Here is a 14475-nt window from a genome sequence, read left to right as displayed (position 1 = left end):
GTAGTGTGGCAACCAGAATTCCACGCAATATTCTAAGTGTGTCCTAACTAAGGTTCTGTACAGCTGCAACATGACTTGCCAATTTTTATACTCTATGCCCCGACCGATGAAGGCAAGCATGCCGTATGCCTTCTTGACTACCTTATCCACCTGTGTTGCCACTTTCAATGACCTGTGGACCTGTGCACCCGGATCTCTCTGCCTGTCAATACTCCTAAGGGTTCTGCCATTTACTGTATACCTCCCACCTGCATTAGACCTTCCAAAATGCATAACCTCACATTTGTCCGGATTAAACTCCATCTGCCATTTCTCCGCCCAAGTCTCCAACCGATCTATATCCTGCTGTATCCTCTGACAATCCTCATCATTATCCTCAACTCCACCAACCTTTGTGTCATCCGCAAACTTACTAATCAGACCAGCTACATTTTCCTCCAAATCATTTATATGTACTACAAACAGCACTGATCCCTGCGGAACACCACTAGTCACATCCCTCCATTCAGAAAAACACCCATCCACTGTTACCCTCTGTCTTCTGTGACCGAGCCAGTTCTGTATCCATCTTGCCAGCTCACCTCTGATCCCGTGTGACTTCACCTTTTGTACCAGTCTGCCATGCGGGACCTTGTCAAAGACTTTATTAAAGTCCATATAGACAACATCCACCGCTCTTCCCTCATCAATCATCTTCGTCACTTCCTCAAAAAACTCAATCAAATTAGTAAGACACGACCTCCCCTTCACAAAACCATGCTGTCTCTCGCTAATAAGTTCGTATGTTTCCAAATGGGAGTAAATCCTGTCCCGAAGAATCCTCTCTAATAGTTTCCCTACCACTGACGTAAGGCTCACCGGCCTATAATTTCCTGGATTATCCTTACCACCCTTCTTAAACAAAGGAACAACATTGGCTATTCTCCAGTCCTCTGGGACCTCACCTGTAGCCAATGAGGATGCAAAGATTTCTGTCAAGGCCCCAGCAATTTCTTCCCTTGCCTCCCTCAGTATTCTAGGGTAGATCCCATCAGGCCCTGGGGACTTATCTACCTTAATGCTCTGCAAGACACCCAACACCTCCTCCTTTTTGATAATGAGATGACTGAGACTATCTGCACTCCCTTCCCTAGGCTCATCATCCACCAAGTCCTTCTCCTTGGTGAATACTGATGCAAAGTACTCATTTAGCACCTCACCCATTTCCTCTGGCTCCACGCATAGATTCCCATCTCTGTCCTTGAGTGGGCCAACCCTTTCCCTGGTTACCCTCTTGTTCTTTATATATGTATAAAAAGCCTGTGCCAGCTTGTGCCAGTCAGGATTTGAAAAGCATTTGCAATGGATTCTAGAGGTTTGTACAGTTTGGATCTTTGTTTATTCTGTCTGCTCGAGGTGTTAGATAACAGATTGTTCCCCTGTAAATATCGAGATGGAGAATTGGGCTGTGATGTGTTTTCTTATTCATTTGTTCAACACATTTGCTGAGTGAATTTAACTTTCAACCAAGTTTTCAGGTGTGATGCTGTATTCACACATCGAAGGTGAGAGAGATGCTGTGGGACACACACTAAGTCCAGTAGCTGAAAGTGATTAACAGACTGGGCTTTGTGTTTAGTGATCCCGGGTGTGTTACCAACACTTTCCCTGGATCCCAAGGCTCAGAGATGCACTCTGGAAGGTATGGGGAGTTGGGACTTGTCCATGAGAACTGATATAATCTGGAGGTAAGAAAGGAGAAACAGCCCAAAAATGGAGCATTTGGTAACAAAATATCAATTAGTCTCCTCTTATCTTGGAGAAATTAAATATCTGACACTGTGTTTGATGCAAAACTGATTTACTTAACAGGTATCAAAATATTATACTCCAGCCCAGTTATAGGGATATTAACATCAGCAGCAATAATCCCAAACTGTCAGAATGAACATGGTTCAGTCCTGGATGTGATTAACAGCAGCAATAACAACAGAATCCAAGCCCTGTAGTTACTTGTGAACTTGCTGGTGTGTCAGCAGTTTTGATGAATTGTTGAATGTCTTCCCACACACGGAGCAGGTGAACAGTCTCTCCCTGGTGTGAACTCGCTGGTGTGATGACCTTGTGACTCCCTTCCCATACACTGAGCAGGTGAATGGCTTCTCCCCATTGTGAACCCATTGGTGTGTCAGAAGGTCAGATGACCTCGTGAATTTTTTTTTAAAATTCATTCATGGGATGTGGGCGTCGCAGGCCAGGCCAGCATTTATTGCCCATCCCTAATTGCCCCTGAACTGAGTAGCTTGCTAGGCCATTTCGAGGGCATGTAAGATTCAACCACATTGCTGTGGATCTGGAGTCACATGTAGGCCAGACCAGGTGAGGACAGCAGATTTCCTTCCCTAAAGGACATTAGTGAACCAGATGGGTTTTTACAACAATCGACAATGATTTCATGGCCATCATTAGATTAGCTTTAAATTCCAGATTTTTTAATTGAATTCAAATTCCACCTTCTGCTGTGGTGGGATTCGAACCCATGTCCCCAGAGCAATACCCTGGGTCTCTGGGTTACTAGTCCAGTGACAATACCAGTACGCCACCGCCTCCTCAGAAGCTGATATGACCAAGTGAATCCCTTCTCACACAAAGAACAAGTGAATGGCCTCTCCCCAGTGTGAGTACGTGGGTGTTTCAGCAGCACATTTCTGCTTTGAAAGCTCTTCTCACAGTCAGAACATTTACAAGGTCGATGATCAGTGTGACTTTTCTGGTGTGTCAGCAAATCAGATGTGAGCGAATCCTTTCCCACACACGGAGCAAGTGAGAGGCCTTTCCCCCTTATGGCTGCACCAATGAACTTCCAACTGGGAAGGGGAATTGAATCCCTTCCCACATTCCCTACATTTCCACAGTTTCTCTGTGGTGCGGGTATCCTTGTGTCTCTCCAGGTTGGATGCTCACTTGAAGCCTTGCTCACACACAGAACATGTGTACATCTTCTCCCCACTGTGAATGGGGTGATATTTTTTCAGGCTGTGTAACTGGTTAAAGTTCTTTCCACAGTCAGTGCACTGGAAAACTCTCTCTCAGGTGTGTGTGTCTCGGCGCTTTTCCAGTCATACTGATGTTTGAAATCTTTTACCACAGACAGAACAGACAAACATTTCTCCTTCCACATTCAAAAGACAATGTTATTCAGGTCCTGATGAATCGAGTGCCTTTTTCAGATCTTGATGTGATGTTCAGTTTGTGTTTCCCTGTCTTTAAATCCTCCCCCTCTAATCCCCTGTAAAAGGAGTTTACAAAAGCCATCACTGTCAGTCCAGGATAGAAATTCACAACATTCTCTCCTCCTGCTTCCTGGCCCAGGATGGCCGTGCATGCTTCCTGCTGCACATTGCCCCCTAGAAAGATGGCAGCCATTAACCCATGCCTGTCACTTGGAGAAACTCCACAGCTGCCGTCCTGCTTGGTGCAAACGCGGCACTGGCAGCTTCTTATTCTGGGTTTGAGGCCTACACCTGGTGTTTGTAAATTGGATAATGTTCCCTGTTTAATATTGGGGCCTGGCGCTGCACTCAGTGTGTGTAAAGCCCACATTGCCCCAGGGTTTATTAACACATTCCCTCCAGCCTTTGCCCTCCTGTTCTATTCCATTTCCCACACTTTTGCTCCCACCCCATCCCCCAGAAGCACGATAGGGTTCTCCTTGTCTTCACCTTCCAACCCCCAGGCCTCCACATTCAACACATCATCGTCTGTCATTTCCCCCTACCTCCAGCACGATGTTACCACCAAACACATCTTCCCCTCTCCTTTCGGCATTCCAAAGGGACCATTCCATTCGCAACACCCTGCTCCAAACCTCTATCACATCCAACACCTACTTCCCTTCCCATGCAAGCACAGGAGATGTAACATCTGCCCTTTCAACTCCTCCCTTCTCATTGTCCAAGGCACCAAATGGTGAAATAGTTCTTTACCTGTACGTCTTTCAATTTTATATACTGTATTCACTGCCCATGATGTGGTTTCTCTATGCTGGTGAGACCAAAAGCAAATTAGGTGACTGCTTTGTTCAGTTCGCCAGCATGACCCTGAGCTTCTGGTCGCGTGTCATCTTAATTCTCTGTTCCACTCCCACTCTCCCCTCTCTGTACTCAACCTCCGACACTGGTCTAATGATGCTAAACAGAAATTCAATGGACAGCAGCTCATAAATCTCCCAGACTCAAGACTGAGTTCAAGAATTTCAGATCATTCAGTTACAATTCAACGGGATGTAAACAGTAACCCCGGCACTTACCAGCACTTTCGGGAAAGATGGTGTGAAACACCCTGTGTGCAGAGTGAGAATAAAATCAATGTCTGCAAATTCTCCCCTTCTAATACCCTGTAAAAGGAGTTCAGAAAAGTCATCACTGTCAGTCCAGGATAGAATTTCAGAACAGACAATTCTAGGTTCTATGGAACATTTTCTCCTCTCTTGTTCCCCCAAAGCTGTAAATTCCCGTCCCACTAGACTGCAGCAGAGCAGAGGGCCCTTGAACTTGTGTTCCTGTGTGAATTCTCCATGAATTTCATCTCAGTAGGATCACAGAAAATGAATTTCCAACCACTGACTGGGTATTCCAATTACAAAGCATTCCCCAGCATTCCCCGTGGAAGTAAATGTGCCCGAAGGGAGTTACGTTAAACTTGTATAAAACACTGGTTCAGCCTCAACTGGTGTATTGCGTCCAGTACTTCACACCACACTTCAGGAATATGTGAAGACATTAGAGAGAGTGTAGAAAAGTTTCATGAGAATGATTCCAGGAATGAGGTATATCAGTTAGGTAGATAGATTGGAGAAGTTGGGACTGTTTTTTTTGAAGAGAAAGTTGAGAGGAGATTTGCTAGAGGTATTCAAAATTCTGAGGAATCGGGACAGAACAGATCAGGAAAAATTGTTCCCATTGGTGGAAGATTCGAGGACAAGAGGGCACAGATTTAAAGTAATTGGATTCAGGGATTCAGGAGGGAATTTGATTGTTTCTGAAAATGTGATAATGGGAAAAGGCAGGGGAGTGGCAGTAGGGAAATTGCTCCTTGAGAGAGCCAGTGCAGACAGAACGGGCCGAATGCTGTAACAATTCTGTGATTCAGGGTCATGTATCTTTAGTTATTCTGGTGTCTAACTCACTTCAATAAAACAGGGAATTCCTGGAAACACGCTGCAGGTCCTCCTTTACCTGGAGATCAAATGTCTGTTGCATAATTGTACCAGCAGTTAATAAGATCATGTAAACTCCTTCATCTGATATTTTAATGCAGATTTTCACCAACTTATTTTAAGTGGGTTTACTGTTAGGGAGTTAGCGCCTATCTTAAATTGGTAGAATCATAGATAGATAGTTGACGGCACTGAAAGACTCAGGACTGTCTTTGTAGAATATCCATCACAGTCATTTCCTGGGCTGAACCATTCTGTGAAATTCACACCAGAGGAGCCCAGTGCGCAGGCGCAGTGTTGGACAGTATCTGGAGCATGCGCAGTATCACTTTGATCAGAACTGTGCGAGCACTGGAGGCGCTTTTGTGGTAGGTGAGTGTCGGCGGGGCGCAGGGGAGGAATGGAGTCGGCGGATGGGTGGGGAGGCTTCATAAACACCTGGTGTAGGCCGCAAGCCCCGAATCAGTACCTCCAGGTCGCACTTTTGCAGCTCCGGGGCTTTTTCCCGAACAGGCCCAGTTAAATGGCGGCCATCTTGTTTGAGCGAGGAGCGGAGCGCATGCGCAGCTATCTTGATGACGACCACGGAGTGGGCGGGGCTTCAGGGTCTCAGTGACTCCGAGAAAAAATCATTGACTCATTGATTTGATTCTCACTCTGCACACAGGGGCTGGAGAACTGAACCCAGTCAGAGTAGAGGGAGGGAGAAAACTGGCAGTGGAGGAAAGAAATGGTGTAATAGGTTTGGATTTCAGCACAGGGAGGAGGCAGAGTGTGTGGGATGGGGATTTACAGCTTTGGGGGAACAAGAGAGGAAGAAATGTTGCGTAGAAACTAGAATTGTCTGTTCAGAATTTCTATCCTGTATTGACAGTGATGGCTTTCTTGAAATGCTTTTACAGGGGATTGGAAGAGGAGGATTTGCAAACAGGAAACTCAAACCAAAGATCACCTCAAGGTCTTACAGAGTCACTCTATTTATCAGATCGGAATATCATTGGCCTTTGAATGTGGAAGGAGAAATATTTGTCTGTTCTGTCTGTGGGAAAAGAATTCAAACATCAGTGTAACTGGAACAGCACCGAGACACACACACCCGAGTGAGAGTGTTCCAGTGAACTGACTGTGGAAAGAGCTTTAACCAGTTACACAGCCTGAAAAATCATCACCCCATTCACAGTGGTGAGTTCTGTGTATGGCCGAGGCTTCAACTGATCATCCAATCTGGAGAAACACAAGTACACCCACACCACGGAGAAACCGTGGAAATGTGGGGAATGTGGGAAGGGATTCAATTACCCATCTGAGCTGGAAACACATCGACCGAGTCACACTAGGGAAAGGCCGTTCACCTGCTCCATTTGTGGGCAGGGATTTAAGCGATCGTCCAACCTTCTGACACACCAGCGAGTTCACACTGGGGAGAGACCTTTCACCTGCTCCATCTGTGGGAAGGGATTCACTCAGTCATCCGACCTGTTGAAACACCAGCTGGTTCATACAGGAGAGAGGCCGTTCACCTGCTCTGTGTGTGAGAAGGGATTCATTGATTCATCCCACCTCCGAGCACACCAGCGAGTTCACACCGCGGAGAGGCCATTCACCTGCTCTGTGTGTGGGAAGGGATTTCGTCAATTGTCCGACCTTCTGACACACCAGCAAGTTCACACTGGGGAGAGGCCGTTCATCTGCTCCATGTGTGGGCAGGAATTTAAGCGATTGTCCAACCTTCTGACACACCAGCGAGTTCACACGGGGGAGAGGCCATTCTCCTGCTCCGTGTGTGAGAAGAGATTCATGGATTCATCCAACCTGCGGTCACACCAGCGAGTTCACAGTGGGGAGAGACCGTTCACCTGCTCTGTGTGTGGGCAGGGATTTAAGCGATCGTCCAACCTTCTGGCACACCAGCGAGTTCACACTGGGGAGAGGCCGTTCACCTGCTCCGTGTGTGAGAAGGGATTCATAAATTCAACCCTCCTGCTGAGACACCAGCGCATTCACACCGGGGAGAGGCCATTCACCTGTTCTATTTGTGGGCAGGGATTTAAGCGATCATCTAACCTGCTGACACACCAGCAAGTTCACACTGGGGAGAGGCCATTCTCCTGCTCCATTTGTGGGCAGGGATTTAAGCAATCGTCCAACCTTCTGGCACACCAGCGAGTTCACACTGGGGAGAGACCCTTCACCTGCTCTGTGTGTGGGAAGGGATTTAATCATTCGTCCAACCTTCTGAAACACCAGCGAGTTCACACTGGAGAGAGGCCATTCACCTGCTCCGTGTGTGGAAAGGGATTCACTCAGTTATCCCACCTACAGAGACACCAGCAAGTTCACAAGTGACTGCAGGCATTGGATTCTGCTGTTATTGTTTCTGTCAATTCAAGGGCAGCACAGTGGTTAGCACCGCAGCCTCACAGCTCCAGAGACCCGGGTTCGATTCTGTGTACTGCCTGTGCGGAATTTGCAAGTTCTCCCTGTGACCACGTGGGTTTTCGCCGGGTGCTCCAGTTTCCTCCCACAGCCAAAGACTTGCAGGTGATAGGTAAATTGGCTGTTGTAAATTGCCCCCAGTGTAGGTAGGTGGTAGGGAATATGGGATTACTGTAGGGTTAGTATAAATGGGTGATTGTTGGTCGGCACAGACTTGGTGGGCCGAAGGGCCTGTTTCAGTGCTGTTTCTCCAAAAATTAAAACGGGGTGGCGCAGTGGTTAGCACCGCAGCCTCACAGCTCCAGCGACCTGGGTTCAGTTCTGCGTACTGCCTGTGCAGAGTTTGCAAGTTCTCCCTGTGACCGCGTGGGTTTCTGCCGGGTACTCCGGTTTCCTCCCACAGCCAAAGACTTACAGGTTGAGAGGTAAATTGGCCATTGTAAATTGCCCCTAGTGTAGATAGGTGGTAGGAGAATGGTGGGGATGTGGTAGGGAATATGGGGTTAATGTAGGATTAGTATAAATGGGTGGTTGTTGGTCGGCACAGACTCGGTGGGCCGAAGGGCCTGTTTCAGTGCTGTATCTCTAAATAAAATAATTTTTTTTTAAAAATCACATACAGGACTGAACCTGTTTATTCTGATAGTTGGGGTTTGTTTCTGTTGATAATTAATTCATCATTCAGGATCTAATTGAATGGTGCAGCAGGCTCGATGGGTTTAATGGCCGATTCCAGTTCCTCTGAAATTTCTCCCTAGACGTCCCGCACTCTCTAACTCTGCTCAAGAGCTGGTTTCCTGTTGCACTGCCTTCTCCCCAGTTCTCCCATGACTTTCCATTCATCAGCTGTGTTTGAGTCCAAGTTTATTCGGGACATTGGAACAGGAGTTGGCCATTTAGCCCCTCGAGCCTGTTCTGCCATTCAATGAGATCATGGCTGATCTGCAACCTAACTCCGTGTACCCAGATATTATTTAAATACCAGCTTCCCCAGTCTGTTGTAATGTAATTTTAAAAACAACTGTCCTCTACATTGCACCTTTAAGGTAAAAGTGTCCCAAGGTGCATCTCAGAAGCTTAAACTGACAAGTCAGACAAAAATTGACATGGAGCTAAAGAAGGGGATATTAGGAGGGCTGACTAAAAGCCTGGTCAAAGACGTAGGTCTTTAGGAGGGTCTTAAAGGAGGAGAGATGTGGACTGTCAGAGAGGTATCGGGAGGGAATTCCAGAGCTTAGGTCCAATGACTGAAGGCATAGCCAATGGGACAGAGAGAGTGAGGGATGTGTAAGAGGCCAGAGTTGGAGGAATGCAGAGTTCTCTGAGAGCTGATACGGCTGGAGGAGGTTACAGATATAGGGAGGGGTGAGGCCTTGAAGGGATTTGAACCCGAGATGAGAATTTTAAACTGGAGGCATTAGTGGACCTGGAGCCATTGTAGGTCAGTGAGCACAGTAGTGATGGATGAGTGGGACTTTATAATGGTTGGGGTAAAATGCAGCAGAATTTGGATGAGCTCAGTTTAAGCAGGATGGAGGTTAGTCAGAGAGCATTAGAATAGAGGGGTCGAGAGAGGTGGTGGTGAGGTGGAGATGGGTGTCATCAGTGTACATGTCGAACCTGATGTCATGTCTTTGGATGATGGTACCAAGGTGCAGCAGATAGATGAGGGATAGAAGGGGCCATTGATAGATCCTTGGGAAACTCCAAAGGTAACTGGGTGAAAAGAGAAGCCATTGCTGGAGATTCTTTGGTTATGATTGGATAGGTTTGAGTGGAGCCGAGAAGTCAGTCCCTCTCAGTTTGTAGTCAAAATCTTGTTTAATAACTAGCTTGTCCAGTTATTTGCCATACTGCAGTAATCGAATTATATTCATCAATTAACTATGTGTTATATTCTACATAATAGTAATCAATGTCAGACACTGTTCCCATGTGACTGCATCTTTATCTGTGAAGATGTAGCTGCATTCTTATCTGACAGGTGAAACATACCACATGGCCTAGGCCTACATGTAAAACTACAGTTTGTGGTTTAATCAGAGTTATTGCTGTGAAGACAGTCAAGGTTGAATAGTCCAGTGTCCGGACACAAACTCCCTAACCATTAAAACTTGTAAGGTATACCTGATACATAAAACAACTGTCAGAGCCTTCAGCCTTGAATTCTGTGTTTTAAATTAGCCAGTTCTTTGTGTAAGACTTGTTAATTGCATAGTAATGCCTTAAAAAGAGTCAACCACTTTCCTTTGGATTATAGAACTTTGATTCTGTCAGCTTAAAAATTAAGTTCTGTAATTAGTTTTGTAGTTATTTTGGTTTTTTTTCCTTTTACTCTTGTTGCTTATGAGCCTGGATTCATTGAGTGTATCCTGCTGTATTTCATAAGTGTATCTTGTTACAACATCTTTACACGCTGATTGTCTTTATATGCTGCTTTCTTACATGTTATGTAGGTTTTATGCATGAAGTAGTTTTGTAATTTCTGTATTAATCTTGAGGCTGTGTAATGTGCCATTGTATAATGATGGGTACTGCATATCACAAGGCACCATAGAATCTTATTAGTAAACCATTAAATTTAATGAAAGGACCAAAAACAGCTGTAATGAGGGTACTCTTCTGCAGGTGATTGGTTCCCTCGGGTGTCAATCAAAAAGTGACATCCGCAAGTGACTGCCACTCTAAAGAACCAATCAGAGGCTGATCACGCACTGCCTGAACCAATCAGAGGCTGGGAACGCCACTGATCATGAGCATAGCCAGTGCACCAGAAAAGGTTAAAAAGATTCGCTGCCAGCAACACGGCGCAGATTGTGAAGTTGGACGCTGCATACCCAACGTGAGAGAGAGAGAGAGAGAGAGAGGGGACCATGTGTCGACTTGTGCCCAAGGCTGAAACAGGTGGCAAGACCCACATTGAGCCAATAAAGTTGCTACCTAACTTTTGATAAGTATTACTTTTGTTACTTAATATTTCCTGATATTACAACACCAGATTATCTTATTGCCTGTATTGTTATTGTCTCAAAAGGACAAATAAATATTAATTGGGTAAATACTCATAGTTCGAGTTAATAAGACCCAGAACTCTTACAGAAGGGATTCACCTTTTACATGTTATGACTGTGAGAAGGGCTTTAAAAAAGGATCTGCTGAAACACCCACTCTAGGGAGAGACCATTCATCTGCTCCATGTGTGGGAAGGGATTCACTCATTCATCCCACCTGCTGAAATACCAGCGAGTTCACAAGTCACAGCAGGGATTGGGGATTCTGCTGTAATTGCTGTTGTGAATCACATCCAGGACTGAGTCATGTTCATTCTGATAGCTGGGATTTATTTCTGATGTTAATAACCCCTATAACTGGGCTGGAGTTTAATATTCAAATAATTCTCAAATGAATTAATGTTGATTCAAACACAGTTTGTCAGCTCTTTAATTTCTCCAAGATAGCAGTCCTGTTACTGACTGCTCCATTTTTGGGCCTTTTCTCACAGACAGGTCCTAATTCCCTATCCCTTCCAGAATGCCTGTTCTCGCTTTGCTATCCAGGAAAGGTGTCGGTAACATGCCCAGGATCACTAAACACAAGATCCAATCTGTTAATCACTTTCACCTACTGGACTTAGCATGTGTCACCACAGGTCTCTCATCTTCAATATGTGAATAGAATATCATGCCTGTAAACCCCGTTTAAATTTAAATCCACTCAGGAAATGTATTTAACAGGAGCCTTTAGGTCATTGAGACTTTCTGACGGTGCCAACATTATAAATATACATTTCTCTAAGACACAAAAACCTAACCGGAAATATGAATCAACGGTGTCTAACAAAACAAGTTAAAGATTGCATGAGATCAAAGGAAGGGGCTTATAAGGTTGCCAGAAAAAGTGGTAAGCCTGAGGATTGGGAGCAATTTAGAATCCAGCAAAGAATGACCAAGAAACTGATAAAGGGAAAAGAGAATATAAATGCAAGCTAGCGAGAAACATAAAGGCAGACTGTAAAAGCTTCGTTCGGTATGTGAAAAGGGAAAGATTAGCAAGAACAAAATGTGGGTCCATTACAGACAGAGACAGGAGAATTTATAATGGAGAATAGGGAAATGGCGGAGAAACTAACCAATTACTTTGTGTCTGTTTTCACAGAGTAAGGTACAGAAAATCTCCCAGAAATACTAGGGAACTAAGGGACTTGTGAAAATAAGGAACTGAACGAAATTAGTATTAATAAAAGGTAGTATTTGAAAAATTAGTTGGATTGAAGGTTGATAAATCCCCTGGATCAGATGAAGCTACAGCCCAGAGTGTTGAAGGATGTGGCTATAGAGATAGTGGATGCATTGGTGATTATCTTTCAAAATTCTATAGATTCTGCAAAGGTTCCTGCAGACTGGAAAGTAGCAAATGTAACCCCACTATTTAAGAAAGGAGAGAAAGAGAAAACGGGGAATTGTTAGTTTGACATCAGTAATAGGGAAAATATTATAATCTTTTCTAAAGGATGTGATAACTAGACACTTAGGAAATAATGATATGATTGGGTAGAGCCAACATGGAATTATGAAAGGGAAATCATATTTGACAAACCTGTTGGAGTTTATTTGTGGATCTTACTTGTAGCAGAGATAAAGGAGAACCAATGGATGTGGTGCATTTGGATTTTCAGAAGTCTTTTGATAAGGTCTCACACAGGAGGTTAGTTAACAAAATTAAAGCACATGGGATTGGGGGTAAGATACTGCTATGAATTGAGAATTGGTTAACAGACAGAAACAGAGAGCAGGAATAAATAGGTCGTTCTAAGGACGGTGGGCTGTTGCTAATGGGCTACCGCAAGGATCAGTGCTGGGACCGCAGCTCTTCGCAATCTAGATAAATGACTTGGATGTGGGGACCAAATATAATATTTCCAAATTTGCTGATGACACTAAACTAGGTGGGAATGTAGGCTGTGAGGAGGATGCAAGGAGGCTTCAAGGGGACTTGGACAGGTTAAGTGAATGACCAAGAACATGGCAGATAGAATATAATGTAAATAAGTGTGAAGTTATCCACTTTGGTAGAGAAAAAAAACAGAAAGACGGAGTATTTCTTAAATGGTGAGGTGGGAATTGTTGATATCCAAAGGGACCTGGTGTCCTTGTTCGAGTCACTAAAAGCTAGCATGCAGGTGCAACAAGCAATTAGGAAGGAAATTGTATGTTAGCCTTCATTGCAAGGGGATTTGAAAACTGGAGTAAAGAAGTCTTGCTGCAATTCTATGGAGCCTCGATGAGACCGTGCCTGGGGTATTGTGTACAGTTTTGGTCTCCTTATAGAAGGAAGTAAGTATATATTTGCCACAGAGGGAGTGCAGTGGAGGTTCACCAGACTAATCCCTGGGATAACGAGGTTGTCTGATGAGGAGAGATTGAGGAAATGGCCTGTATTCGCTAGAGTTTCAAAGAATGAGAGGTAATCTCATTGAAACTTACAAAATTCTTACTGGGCGTGACAGGGTGGATGTAGATGGGATGTTTCCCCTGGCTGGTAATTATAGAAGCAGGGGACATTGTCTCAGAAGGGCTGGCCATTTAAGACTGAGATGAGGAGAAATTCTTTAACTCAGAGAGTGGTGAATCTTCGGGATTCTGTACCCGAGAGGGCTGTGGAAGCTCAATCATTGAGCATGCTCAAGACAGAAATCAAGAGATATCTGGATACTAATGATATCAGGGGTATGGGGATAGTGCGGGAAAGTAGTATTGAGGTAGATGATCAGCCATGACCTAATTGAGTTAAACAAAGTGAGTGAGACCTGGACATACACACACAGATAGTCAGAGGGACACGCACGTAGAGAGGCAAAGAGCAACAGAGGCCAATTTAAACATATCGTGTTACGCCAACACTTCGAGCCAGAGGGAGAGAAAGAGAAACAAAGAGGGAAGAGTTCCGAAGAAGGGTCACTGACCCGAAACGTTAACTCTGCTTCTCTTTTCACAAGATGCTGCCAGACCTGCTGAGTGATTCCAGAATTTCTTATTTTTTTATTAAAGATTCACTCACACAGCTTGGCAAGGATAGGGTTTGTTTTGTTGGGAGACATGAGTAACTGGACCACAGCTCACACTGTTTGGCGCACATCTGTTGTCAGTTCTGAGAGCAGCCAATCCTGTCAAATGAACTCTCCCCATTATCTGAGTTTATTCTCCAATATCAGACTGGAAAGTTCAACACAATTAAAACATAATATTATTTTCCGTTGGACTCTAAACCAGACACCGGATGCTCTCCATGTTCCTTAGTGATAATAGTAGTCCTGCTGCCCAGTGAGTCTGTCATTAACTGGTCAGTGTGTGTTCCATGGGTTATAATTACTCCCAAAATTTTGACACCTTGTGTGTTTATGCTGCAGGAACGAATGGAAGAGACTTCGTGTCCCAGACTGCACCTGAATTAACCATTCAAGAAGGACAGACTATAATAGTGAACTGCAGTAACTCCACATCAAGTAACATTCCCTACCTCTTCTGGTACATCCAGTATCCCGCTGAAGCTCCGAGATATTTACTGAGGAAATACAGCATGGGGCAGGAAGATGTCTCAAGATTTCCCGATCGATTCTCTGCAGTTTTGGAAAAAGGAAAGAAAACTGTTCCTTTAAAAGTTGCCAGGCACTTGTCTCTGACTCTGCCGTGTATCACTTTGCACTGAACCCCACACTGTTCCAGAGGGGCAATCAGTCCATATTAAAACCATAAAAGGACTCTCACTGAATCATATCTGGGACTTGCATTGTTAACAGATAAATAAAAGCAAAATACTGCGGATGCAGTTCCGAAGAAGGGTCA

General features: G+C 44.6%; 1 protein-coding gene and 1 long non-coding RNA gene across 2 annotated transcripts; one reads left to right on the top strand and one right to left on the bottom strand.

The window, feature by feature from the left end:
* Positions 1 to 3113: 3113 nt before the first annotated feature.
* Positions 3114 to 5731, bottom strand: LOC137349050 (uncharacterized). Its single transcript, XR_010969218.1, has 3 exons — positions 5667 to 5731; positions 4289 to 4375; positions 3114 to 3268 (listed from the first exon to the last, which is right to left on the bottom strand). It is a non-coding gene; the product is annotated as an uncharacterized lncRNA (long non-coding RNA).
* A 681-nt stretch (positions 5732 to 6412) lies between these two features.
* Positions 6413 to 13912, top strand: LOC137348630 (zinc finger protein 229-like; the record flags this gene model as incomplete). The annotated part of the gene is made up of 1 exon (XM_068013903.1): positions 6413 to 13912. A coding segment is annotated over one exon (1131 nt), but the record flags the coding sequence as incomplete, so codon positions are not given.
* Between the last annotated feature and the right edge of the window lie 563 nt (positions 13913 to 14475).

Source organism: Heterodontus francisci, chromosome 34 (assembly GCF_036365525.1).
Source record: "Heterodontus francisci isolate sHetFra1 chromosome 34, sHetFra1.hap1, whole genome shotgun sequence".
NCBI lineage: Eukaryota > Metazoa > Chordata > Chondrichthyes > Heterodontiformes > Heterodontidae > Heterodontus > Heterodontus francisci.
This window is presented reverse-complemented; position numbering and strand designations above follow the sequence as displayed.